We start from the raw sequence: 13,586 nt of genomic DNA, 5'->3' as shown, positions 1-13,586 counted from the left end.
GATTTTTCTGAAGTCCTTTGATTAGTTTCCAGAAAAACCTTATCCTGAGTGTGTCAGAAGACTAGATGGACCTGGTGCTATCTAGGCCCCTGAAATAGATTTGGAGTCAGGTTGACTTAAGTCTCAGCACTGATTCTAAAAAAAAAAAAAATATTCTTAAAAGATACATGAAACTTTCTTGCAAAAATTCTTGAGTAGATTCCCAGACATAAAATCATGCATCCATGCTGTCTCCATGACACTACCCTACCCCCATTATGTAAAGTGGTCCATTCTGATTACCAAAGCATATTCCCAACCAAAATTCTTTGTATTGGAAGAATGTTGCCTCCCACACACTAGCTACTTTTTTCAACCTCTGTAGATGTGTACTCTGGATGATAAACCTTCAGCTACTTAATGACTACCAGAAACCTGCACTTTATTTTGTGTTCTCCAACTCAGGGAAACCCAATTGTCCTAGTCAAAGATGGAGGCATTCTCCTTGGCTTCTCCATCATATAAATCCTTATGCCACTTCTTCATATAAATCACTTACACATACTGATTTGATCCCCAAATTCATTTTGTCACATCCCTATGTCCTTAAATGTCATTGAGGCTTCAATTATCTCTCGCCCAGGCTATTGTAACAGTCTCTTGACTGTGCCATTACTTCTGCCTGTCTCTAATCCCTTTATCAACCTGTAGCCAGAATGACCCTTCTGAAGGCAAATTAATTACACAACTTAAAACCTTCAACCACTTCCCTTAATCTTAGAATAAAACTCAAACAAGTTTCTGCTTGCCTTCCCAGCCTCATCAAACATCACTTTTTCTTTTATCCTCTACATCCAAGCCACACTGAATTTCATCTATGCCTTCAAGGTACCATGCACCTTCCCAAAACACCCTTCCCCACCTACCACATATTCCCTCCTTCCAACTCCTGCCTGCATAACTTTTATTTATTTTTCATATTTAATATCTGAAATCATTTCCTTTTGGAAGCCTTCCTTGCGTCTCTACCCCCAGTCCAAGTCTGGGCCAGATATGCCCCATGGGATCCCAAAGCACCTGTATTTATTCTACTTTAGCACACAGCTCACTGCTTTGCCCACTTACTCGTCCATTCACAGTACTTCCTATCAAGAAATGTCTTTTTGCTCCCTGCTGAACCCCTCAGCACAATGCCAGGCACATGAATAAATACTGTGGAATGAGTGATTGAATACTGAGTGACCCCTGCCCACCCGAGCACCATAGCCATGTGCTCTTTACATGGAATGCCCAGCAAAGGTTAAAAGACTTCATTCAGTTGTTCCATAGATTGTTACTGAGTGTTCTCTGTGGGACAGATATGATGCTAGGTTCTATAAATAGTCAGCAGGAATATAATAAAATTTTCTATACCATTGCATATGGTCAAATATAATTTGTCACCAAAAAAGCAGTGTTGAATACTAGGAAATATGGTCGATATATATGTAGCCTATGTATGATTCAAAGCTCTTCCTTCTACCAACTGATGGTGAGGTTCTGAATCATATCATGTTAATGTTTTTACATTTGCACATCTTAGAGCCTGTACTCAAAACAATCATAAACAAAATGTCCTTACTTTCAGCTGGCTCCATAAGTGGAGAGCTAAACATTCATATATAAGCAATACTAAGTAACTAATACTACGCAACATGCACCTTGGAAGAAAATTCATACAAAATGTGCCCAGTCTCCATTTGAAGCCAAGACACTTAAAAGGTTCTACATGTAGGAGAACAGGAATGTGGAGTTCCAAATGAGCTGGAGAAATGCCTTCCTGTCAGCAATCTTTCTCAGTTCCCTGCTGGCTGGCAATGTTCTCAGGAGGCTTTCTAGTGGTCATAAAAGCATTCATTGAAAAAATTTAAGTTAGACACATCAAATTTCTCATAAGAAGAAAATTGAGTTATCCTTCCCAAATGAGAAGAAAGGTGCCATCTGGTCCAGTATATGGGTTCATTTAAAACAACGATAAGGATAGACATCACAAGTGTTTTGTCAACTATGAATAATTTAAAAAAAAGGTCTTTTACATTATCTACATTCTCTTACACACAAAGCCCAAATAAACAAAATCCAAATTTTTCCTTATTCTCAAGACATAAATTACTGTAGGCAAATACTTTACTGGCTATTTCTGAGGACGGATTAATCTATTCTCCATTCATTCATTTGAGTCATGCTTTCTGTAACTTTACTACCTGCTGTGACTTGGTAACTAGTATTTTTCTCTTTTCCAGAAGAGTATAGGAGACTGATTCCCTTAGCTCTGCAAATAATATTTGCAGGCACCAAACAAATGAAATAGGGCATATTATCAATATAGCTATTTTGGCTTCTTGAAATTACATTACACATTTTTTTTTCATTTTTAAGTTGTTCAGTTCATATCTGTCATTATCTTCACGCTGTCCCCTACCTGTCTTTCCATCATTCTCTACCATTTATGAAGATGGCTACCATGTGTTCTCATGAACTACTTCCATTAACTGTTCATACCTGTCACTGTGGTAGGTATAGGTGTCCAGTTCCTCCTCACCTTTGACTAAAAGAATGGCCCTGTTGGGCTTCCCTGGTGGCACAGTGGTTGAGAGTCCGCCTGCCGATGCAGGGGACGCGGGTTCATGCCCCGGTCCGGGAAGATCCCACATGCCGTGGAGTGGCTGGGCCCGTGAGCCGTGGCCGCTGAGCCTGTGCTTTGCAACAGGAGAGGCCACAACAGGGAGAGGCCTGCGTATGGCAAAAGAAAAAAAAAGAAAATGGCCCTGCTGATTCAGTGGTTGCCACCTCTTGGGTCACCTTCACAGCCAATCTAAACTCCATCAATTGATAGTGCCATCTTTCTCATATGCACCTCTGACCCTGCTCTAAAACCTCCATGGCCTCCCTAATTGCTCTTGTATTAAGTGATCCTCAATCTTTTCTCAAAATCCTTGAAAACATGGCGAATGTGTTATGCTTTTTCTCTCCTGGCGATTTTGTTCATTCATTGCTTTACCTACTATAACATCCAATCCTACCCTTCCCTGAGCATCTATCTCATATACCCTTCCTCTAAGCAGCCTTCCATGATTTTGCCAACTAGAGATTACCTCTTCTTTCTTTTATTTCTCCATGGTATTTTGGTCTGTACTCTTTTATTACATCAGTCTTACACAGCAGCGTCTTATACTGAATTATGTGCCTAAGGTTTTTTTTTTTTCTGCTTGTTTTTCCTGTTTTGTTTACAGTTTAAATACAAAGATTTCTGTTATCTTTGGATCTCATCCTCTCACAGAAGGACTTCAAATTTTTTTAATTAATTTATTCAATTGCCTTAAATTCAAGAAATATCTTACAAATTTTACTCCATGTATGAGTCTTGTAATTTCATTCTTTTAGGGAATGATTCTTATTCTAAGAAACTAGTGTGGTCTGTGGTTTAGAGTCACGGTTTAAGTTGCCCTTAGGAAGAATGAAAAACAGCTGGTGTCCAAGGAGCTATGGAAATTTGTCAAAAAACTAATCGTAGAACAGAAGCCAAGAGTTTGACTTGCATATCTTCAGCTCTATCTATATTATTATTTTTTGAAAGGATACAGTGTTTGGAAAATCATGGCCAGTATACCCAAAGAAGATATTATACACTAAAATATGAATGTCAACACTCTAGTGTTCAAATTGTGTCCACTTAATTTACTCAAGCATACACTAGCATAACCAAGTACTTAAAGAGGATAAAATCATTTAATTTTAAGGGGCTTTTTGTTTTTTAGAATTTTCAAAAACTTCTTTCATATTTTAGGTGCACAGGATAAAATGTTATTATAAATGATAAGCGAACTTTAAATATAAATAATAATATCAAAATTGATTCAAGTTATAAACATGTAACAATTCATAGGGATTTCAAATTCACCAAATAATGGTTGATTACTGTCTATACACAAGAAATTTCCCAAGAAAATAGTTATACAAAGGTGAATAAACATAGACTGAGCACCCTGAAAGCTTAAAATTAGGAAGATTGCAAGAAATATACAAATAACTGTAAATTGAGTCTGATTTTAATAAGAGCAGTGTGATAAACATAATAGGCTACAGTGGTTCAAAAGAAGGAGAAATCAAATATGACTGTGAATGTAAGAAACATCAGTGAAGGACACAACATTCTTACATAAAACTTGAAGGGTAGGATTATAAATATTGGAATAAGTTAAGGAGGAGACATTAGAAGGTGAGGAAATGGCATGGGAAAAGGCTCAGAGAGTAAAGTTGTGAATGAAGGGGATTGCAAATCAGGCTGGTGCAATTAGAAACAGCCCTGATACCAAGGGGGAAAGGGGTGGGGTGGGAGGAATCGGGAGACTGGGATTGATACATATATATTATTGATACTATGTATAAAATAGACAACTGATGGGAACATACCATATAGCACAGGGAACTCTACCTAATGCACTGTGGTGACCTAAATGGGAGGGAAGTCCAAAAGGGAGGGCATATCTGTATGTGCATGGCTGCTTCATTTTGTTGTGCAGTGGAGGCTAACACAACATTGTAAAGCAACTATACTCCAATAAAAATTAATTTAAAAAAAAATAGAAAGAGCCCTGAGCTGAAGACCATCTTCTATGAGGCTCCCATAGTGATATCACCCACTGATGGGGACAGTTTGAACACAGGGCTGGTAGCCATACTGAGGTAAGTGTCCTAAGCTTTTGAGGTCCATATTTGAAGTTAGGAATTGAACTCACTTTCGAACTGTTCACAGTCCAAAGCAATGTTAAACAAATTAAAATAAAAGTAACAGTGTTCAACTGAGATCTGTATTTTTCACCTGGCCTGGAGGTTAAAGTCACTGACATTCCTGCTCTGACCTGTTAGATTTTATTTCTTTCAAAGTTTCTCTGAGTCTGCATGAGGGATCCAATGAATTATTTCAGTTGGTCAATTTACTCACAGAGACTTAGGATTTCACTAAATTGAGCACATTTTTCTAACTGAAGTAATCTGTTCCTCTCCCCCCACCTCAGGGAGTTTGCCCACTCTCTTCCCTCTGTCTGGAATGGTCTTCCCTCATCTATCAGTGTGGCTTACTGCCTCACCTTCCTCCAGGACATCTCAGGGAGCCCTTCTCTGACCACACTATTAAATGTCCCAGCCTCAACCTGCTTTATTTTTCTTCATAACCTTATCACCTTCTAACATACTATGTAATTTATTTACCTTGTTTATTGCCTGATTGCCCACCCAGGAGGCCAAGGACTGTCTATTTTATTCATGAATTTATCCTAGGTGCTTAGAATAGTACCTAACATATAGTAAATGCTCCATAAATATTAAGTGAATAGATACATGTGTGATGAAGTGTATGCAGTATTTACATGATAATTTGAGACAATGTTACTTTATAGAGCTTAATATTCTGACTACTGTTTCTCATTAACTTTACTAAGTGAAGAAGGATTTATAAAGCATTTACTATATAACAAGCACTGTATCTGGTTCTTACAAAATAAATTATTATGCAGTAGCTCCCATATTTGAAAAGCAAATAATAAGAAAGGAATGACAAATAGAATATGAAAACTATATGATTTCAGCTGGCATTGCAAAGAAGGAAACAGTGATATCCTGACATCTCCAGCAGTTTCCCCCAATGTAGTATCTGCTCGGTCTAGAGAATGAAAAGATGCTCCCCAATACAAGCATAGGCTTTGAAATTACACAGACCTTAACTCTAATTCCAATGATACCGTTCATTATCCAAACCACCTTCACCTAGTCATTAACTTCTTTGTGTCTAAGTGATTTCATTGGTAAAATGAGGATCGAAATCTTAACTTCACAGGGAGACTGAGCTATCAAATGAGATCATCTGTGGAAACAATTAGCCAAGTCCTTGGCACATAGAAACAATTTAATAAATGCATGTGGAATGAATTAATTTTTGATCAGTGGGGAAAAGTATAACGAGAAAAATGTGGCTTTTTAAAATATATTTCTACTGCATTGTACCCCACATATTATTCATGATGATCCCTCTTCCCTCAATATTATTGAAATAATAAATTGCATTATATATTGATTGGTTATCATACAAATTATTGTTCCCATTTCACAGAGAAGGAAGTAGAGTCTTATACATATTAAGTAACTTGCACAAGGCCACAAAGTACACAGCAGAGTTAGGATTTCACCCCACATGAAGTCCTCTCCAAAGCCGGTTCATTTGTCTTGATCCTTACCTTAGTCTGCATAGCTATGCGATTGCCACCAGAAAGTATTCCCTAAACCTGCAGTCTGGATAGCATACCTTTTTGAACTCACATAGAATCTTATGCATATTTCTCTCATAATGCATGATGTTTGAAAACATGTTTCTTCCTCTCCTTTCTATACCTGGGCATCACCTTCTAGAAACACCTGTTCAATGTGAGTAATTGTTCCTATTTTTAGATCTTGAACAGGTTTTCACTGGGCACTTTCACAGTAAGCTCACAGAAACCCATACAAACTAACGTTTATTGAACATTATTATTCTGTAGGCTCTGGTCTAATTATTCTAGTCCTCAACTCCATACATTCCTCATAACAACCCCATATGGCAGATACTACCTTTATCCTCATATTAGAGATGATGAAAATAAAACACAATTAGGTTAATGAATTCACTCATCTTATATTCCAGGACTGGGGTTTGAACCCAAACATTTAGATTCCAGACTACATATTCTTAATCATGAGACTATATTGCCCCTCATACACCAGGACTGATGACATCTTCTTTTCCACTTTCATTTAAAAATCCTAGAAAAATGCATTTTCATAGAGTCTAAATTGTACTTCTATGAACCATGACTCTCTTACATTTGGCAAGTCTGTATTTTTCTTGTGACACTGATTTCTACAATTAGTCAAACTTTAAAAGCTTATTTAAATAAAATAGATACATTTAGAATCTGACAGAAACCCCCAAATTTTAGGTCAGCACTTACAGAGTGTTGTTAGTGGTACTGCCATACCCACCCCAACTTAGAAATACCATACTGGTGGTCTTCATTGCCTTAAACAGGCTCCAAGCTGTGCTCTTGGAAGGTGCTGGAAGTTAAACCATAACCTTGTATAAATGCAAAACCAAAAACAAAGAAACTTTAAAAAGACATCTATCCTTTTAATACCAACTTTTTTAAAAAAACTTTCCAAGTAAAATGATTTAAACACAGAGAGCCTGTTTTTTATTTTTAAGAGAGAGCAAAGAATGTGTTCATGGCAAGTTGGAACAGTGTGCAAATGTGCTGACTTCACTGTTATCTGAACGACAAAGCATTAAATCACAAGAAGGAAAAAGTCAGCATGTTCTCTGAGAATACAAATAGATTAGTGTCAGGAAGAGCTTTGTCCAAGAAAGGGAAGAGACACCTACCCAGAGAATAATTCATGCACATGAAACCTATAATTTAAAAAAATCATTTTCAAAAAATATTTTAGCTGATAAATATGACTATTAGATAAACAAAGCACAGAAAAAGTTCCATGTGAATTTTTTTTTTAAGTGGACCTTCCAAATGTGATCAGTCATCACACCCCACTCTTTACCTCTTTCTTATATAAGACCTGATTCATTAATGGTTATGGAACTCACACAAAAATATTAGATCCCTTTCCTCCCTTTTAATTATATGATGGAACAGTACTTAAGTTTACCAGGCACTTAAGAACATTCCCTAAATTAAAAGGTATAAAAAACCCCATATCCCTTAACATATGAATTCTTTAGATTCTCCTAATGTACAATTTAAGTAAAGCGTCCTCACTCAGAATTCAAAGAAAACAAGGTTCTCTTACCATATATTCCATGTTTGCTGCTGGTGGGAACACTTTGCCCCGAACTTGGTTATGATAATCAAGAATGGCGATCATGTCATTCTGCGAAATGTAGCGCTTCCGCCTGGCTTTGGGGATGTCCGCAGAATCTAGTTGTGCTTTTAGAGCTGCTTCAATATCAGTGAAATTATTGGTTGGCGGGGATGAGTCAGTGGAATTGAGTAAGATGACGGCACTTGCTTCACAGAGAAGGGAGAGCAGGAGTGCACTGCTGATGGCAGAGATTGCTATCATTTTGAGAGGTGGAGAGGGAGAGGCCACAGAGTTTGCCTTAAAGCAGAAAGGTAGAGTTAGGGTCTATGAAAGAAAAAAAAAATAGGGCCAGAGGGTATGAATTTACAAAATCATTGCTTGACTTGACTTTCTTCAAAAAATCCAAGCAAATGCTGAACTCAAGCCTAGAAGACAACCTGTAGTGGTCTCTATACATTTTACTTGGTGTTATGAAGCAGTCCCCTAAGAGGAACTTCCTATAGCTAGAGAAAAATAAACAGCATGGCTACTAACCCTAAAATGAATGTGAGCCATTTACCCCAAACTCCTGAGCCACAGAATGCATTACTGCATATTTATTTTCAGAGGGAAATCTTTAGGAATTGAAATTCATCTTGAGAGTGAAAAGGAAAAATGCATCACAGGTAATAACAGAGAATGTGCTGATAATGTCCCCCAGACATATATGGACACCAAGTAATAGAACAGATAGAAAAAAAAAGTTATAATAATCCAATCTCATTTCTAAAAAAAATTAAAATGTGAACTACTTTAAAAGCAATGCATGCAAAATAAACTTGTTGAGCTAAATAGCTTACCTCTGCACAATGCCAAAATGAATATAGTATTCTTCCAAAAATTTAAAGTTCTTTGCTAGGTTGTAGCATGAACTCTTGTAAGAGGAGTGTGTCTTATTACAAACTCTCAGAGCAAAACTCTGCAAGGTTTGAGTGCTGCTGGCTACAGGAGCAGCTAACAGCTTTTATATGTCACAGTCTGCAACGTCCAGAAAGGGCAGTCTTTCTTAGGGTCTCTCTTAGCCAAAATCAAAGGGGAGGGGTTTTGGATAGAAAAAACAGTGATTGGGTGGCAACCTTTTTATGTGGGTGGTGAGGAAATTGAGTCACACCCACAGCTTACAAAGTACAAACCATAAAAGACAAACCCTTTTTGCTCTGAGCTTCCACCTTTTCTGTGACTGGTTAATTTTCCTCATTTAATGCCTTCTAGTTCCTGGTTCCCATACAAAAAAAGGAGAAAAAAAAAAGGGACTGTGAGTTTTTGAAAACACAGAAGGTTGAGTAACAAGCAGTACATTTTTTTTTTAAGACAGTAAATGACATGGGAGCTGAAAAGAGCAAGCTGATATTAACTCAAAAGATCAGCTCACATAGTTAATCTGGGTGGCCACAAATATGATTCAAAAGAGATGCCAAGCAAATCAGTAGTAGTCAAACTATAGCATATGATATTGGGATAATAGATGCTCAAGTGGTTGCACTTTCTGTCTCCATGTGGCTTTATTCCTCTAATTTTCATATTTAGTCTCTCTTTATCTCTTTCTCTTGTTTCACTCTCTCTCCTTTGTTTCCTTTCTCTACAGAGAGGCAGCAAATTACCTGCCTTTTACCTGCCTTGTATAGAATGCAAATAGAGAAGCTTATGACAAATGACAGCAGCCAAGATAACATCTGTTTCAGGTTTAGAAGCATAGAGTTGAAATTTTAAGCAAAGAGTAGCCCAGCCTCTTAGGAAGCATATTGGAGGGCACAGCTCCGAGGCCATGAAGAATGTCACAGCAGCAGCTGCAGCTGTCAACCGTCAGAAGTGCCTTCCTAGAAAGATGCCATTGGAGCAAAACCTGTGTCTGGCAAGACAAGAGCCAAGAATGTGACTATTAGGGCAATTTGTAACAAAAGGACCCTCACAAATACCCTGTGTCATGAGAACTTTAACAAAATGTGGGATATTCCCAGTCTGTGGCAACAGGAATCTTAGAAACTACACATTATTCAGTTAAACTTGCGTAACGTACACCGACTAGTCTAGTTGGTCATTGTGTGTTGCCTCCTGCATGTTTCAGCAGGAGGAGTACTACGTGGATTTATATTTGTCAGAAAGGATGATCATGTGGTAAGAAGCACACCAGGCTGGGAGCCAAGTTTCCTGGGCTGTATTCCCAGTCGTGTCTCTAGCAGTATGTGTGGCCTGACGCACATAGTTTAGCTCTTCACTGGTGCATCTAAAAATGGGAGGGAAAAGGTGTGTATTCTATTCTTCATCAAATTCCTTATGAGAGCAGGACAGTGTTTGAAACTGAAAGTGCCACTGAATTTCAAAGTTCAGTGTGGAGATGCATTCTTTGATGTTGATAACGTGCCAAAGTTCAGGTTTTGCTATATTTTCATAAGCCTTAAGTTCCTAACTAATTTCGAGTAATTTGAGAAGAGCTCAAGGTGCAATACTGAAAGCTGTAAATAGGAATTAATGAACACTGTTAAATTGAAAAGGCAAGAACATCTAATAGGAGCACAGAAGGTGAGCATGAGTATTATGAAACCTCAGAGCAGCTTCAGGGAATGCACGTGGCTGCTCACAGCTGCCTATGTTTAACAACTGGAGCTGTCCAGCTAGGGTCTCACCCCTTCAGAAAGGACTCATGGCACATTGAATGAATCTCAAGGATGCTGTGTCAGAGATTCCTGAATCGAATAGAAGATTAGATGACATATTCTCTGTAGGCCATCCAACTCAAAGATCCAAGACCTTTTGAGAAATAGTGCCAGCACTGATTAGCCTATACTTTTCAACATATCTCTTATAGCTGTCTAGCATACAGGAGACTAAAGGACTTTTAATGCCTAAGCAGCAGACATGAATCTTTCTTTCTCCAGGGTGACTGAGTTCTTGCTTAGAATCTCATAAAAATCAACCATTGCTTTCACGGTTACCTCTTTGTCATGTATACAAAGAGATATTGTTCATCTATTGAAGTTTGACTTGAGGTACTTCCACAGGGATGAAAATGTGTCCCTCGAGAAACTTGTCTGAACCATAAATGGATTTCCTCTACGAGAAAGTGGAGGGATGGAGGAGGAAAAAGAGAAAGAAGGAATTTCTGAGATGGACCTAAGCATGCCCAATTACATGAGGACAGAGATGATAGTTACTTAATCCTGAGACCCTGAGGCATGTCAATGATTTCAGATGTCTTTCAACAAACATGAATTATAGTGTGGAATTTCAGACTATTAGGAAAACCCCCAAGGGTATGGAATCATAAAAGAAAAGACCTGTGGGAGGAGAGTTAAGAATTCTGCTTCCAAGCAGACATTATTGCCAGAAGAAGTATTTTAAATGCTTTGGAAGTCATTTTAATTTTAAAATACTTACAAAATTAAGAGGCATACATCCAAGTTGTCAGTAAAAGAACTACTAATGAACAACTAACAATGAGGTGGTTCTTTATGAGATCTCTTCTTGAAAAAGAACATTGATGTGTATAGAAACATTTAGGGGAATGCTTGCCAACATGGACAGAAAGGAAATGCAGTTATATTACTGAGAAGAAATATATAAACAATTGGCAGCAACTATTGTATACCTTGAAACCTGTGAGAAAATGGTTGCGATTTTAAAATTGAAATCAGATATATTATGTATCCCAGAATGGCACAACTGCTTAAGCAAATGTACTGTGAGTGTTTGTGTGTGGATACAGATACACATATGGTTTTAGTCTAAAACATTTCTAATCAATGGAGAACAAAGGAAGAGTTACACGAAAATGAGTGAAATGATTCAGTTCACTTTTTAGGAAGGTAACAAAAGGCAATGTTGATAATGAATGACAGGAGAGGCACTAGAGTAATACTAGGAAAAGACTGTGGAATTAACTTTAAGCAGTCATAAAAATGTTTAAAAGGGGGGAGAAATTGGCAAGACATTTCAGGCATAAAAATCCACAGGTTTGGCCAAGCTGTGGATGTACGAAGCAAGGTGAGAAACAATAAGCAATGGATAATTTGGGTTTCTGTCCTGGAAATGACAGAAGAAAGTTATAATTTCTATTTATATGGCACAACACAAAACACTGTCACACACACTCAGCCACCTGGACCAAGATGGTGGAGTAGAAGGGTGTGCTCTCACTCCCTCTTGTGAGAACACCAGAATCACAACTATCTGCTGGACAATCATCGACAGGAAGACACTGGAACTCACCAAAAAAGATGCCCAACCTCCAAAGACAAAGGAGAAGCCACAATGAGATGGTAGGATGGGCACAATCACACTAAAATCAAATCCCATAACTGCTGGGTGGGTGACTCACAAACTGGAGAACATTTATACCACAGAAGTCCACCCACTGGAGTGAAGTTTCTGAGCCCACGTCAGGCTTCCTAACCTGTGGGTCCGGAAACGGGAGGAGGAATAGCTAGAGAATCAGACTTTGAAGCCTAGTGGGATTTGATTGCAGAACTTTGACAGGATTGGGGGAAAAAGAGACTCCACTCTTGGAGGGCACACACAAAGTAGTGTGCGCATTGGGACCCAGAGGAAGGAACAGTGACCCCATGGGAGACTGAACCAGACCTACCTGCTAGTGTTGGAGAGTCTACTGCAGAAGCCGGGGTGGCTGTGTCTCACCGTAAGGACAAGGACACAGGCAGCAGAAGTTCTGGGAAGTACTCCTTGGCATGAGCCCTCCCAGAGTCTGCCATTGGCCCCAACAAAGAGCTCAGCAAAAACCACATTCACAGAAAGATAGACAAGATGAAAAGGCAGAGGGCTATGTACCAGATGAAGGAACAAGATAAAACCCCAGAAAAACAACTAAATGAAGTGGAAATAGGCAACCCTCCAGAAAAAAGAATTCAGAATAATGATAGTGAAGATGATCCAGGACCTCAGAAAAAGAATGGAGGCAAACATCGAGAAGATGCAAGAAATGTTTAACAAAGACCTAGAAGAATTAAAGAACAAAAAAACAGAGATGAACAATACAATAACTGAAATGAAAACTACACTAGAAGAAATCAATAGCAGAAGAACCAAGGCAGAAGAACAGATAAGTGACCTGGAAGACAGAGTGGTGGAATTCACTGCTGTGGAACAGAATAAAGAAAAAAGAATGAAAAGAAATGAAGACAGCCTAAGAGACCTCTGGGACAACATTAAACGCAACAACATTCACGTTATAGGGGTCCCAGAAAGAGAAGAGAGAAAGGACCCGAGAAAATATTTGAAGAGATTATAGTCGAAAACTTCCCTATCATGGGAAAGAAAATAGCCACCGAAGTCCAGGAAGCTCAGAGAGTCCCATACAGGATAAACCAAAGGAGAAACATGCTGAGACACATAGTAATCAAATAGGCAAAAATTAAAGACATAGAAAAATTATTGAAAGCAGCAAGGGAAAAACAACAAATAACATACAAGGGAACTCGCACAAGGTTAACAGCTGATTTCTCAGCAGAAACTCTACAAGCCAGAAGGGAGTGGCATGATATACTTAAAGTGATGAAAAGGAAGAATCTACAACCAAGATTACTCTACCCGGCAAAGATCTCCTTCAGATTCGATGGAGAAATCAAAAGCTTTACAGACAAGCAAAAGCTAAGAGAATTCAGCACCGCCAAACCAGCTCTACAACAAATGCTAAAGGAACTTCTCTAAGTGGTATACACAAGAGAAGAAAA

The 13,586-nt window shown here is 38.3% G+C and overlaps 1 protein-coding gene across 1 annotated transcript in view; it reads right to left on the bottom strand.

Annotated features, from left to right (window-relative positions):
* Nucleotides 1–8,835, bottom strand: part of PI15 (peptidase inhibitor 15) — a 29,368-nt gene extending 20,533 nt beyond the window's left edge. Inside the window, exons 1-2 of the mRNA XM_033407092.2 lie at nt 8,703–8,835; nt 7,852–8,160 (exon numbers count right to left, since the gene is read on the bottom strand). Of these exons, the coding sequence (XP_033262983.1) occupies nt 7,852–8,124 (273 nt within the window). The 5' untranslated portion in view covers nt 8,125–8,160; nt 8,703–8,835. The remainder of the gene's footprint in view (nt 1–7,851; nt 8,161–8,702) is intronic.
* Between the last annotated feature and the right edge of the window lie 4,751 nt (nt 8,836–13,586).

Source organism: Orcinus orca, chromosome 17 (genome assembly GCF_937001465.1).
Source record: "Orcinus orca chromosome 17, mOrcOrc1.1, whole genome shotgun sequence".
Taxonomy (NCBI): domain Eukaryota; kingdom Metazoa; phylum Chordata; class Mammalia; order Artiodactyla; family Delphinidae; genus Orcinus; species Orcinus orca.
Note: the sequence above shows the minus strand (reverse complement) of the source record. Positions and strands in the feature narration are given on the sequence as shown.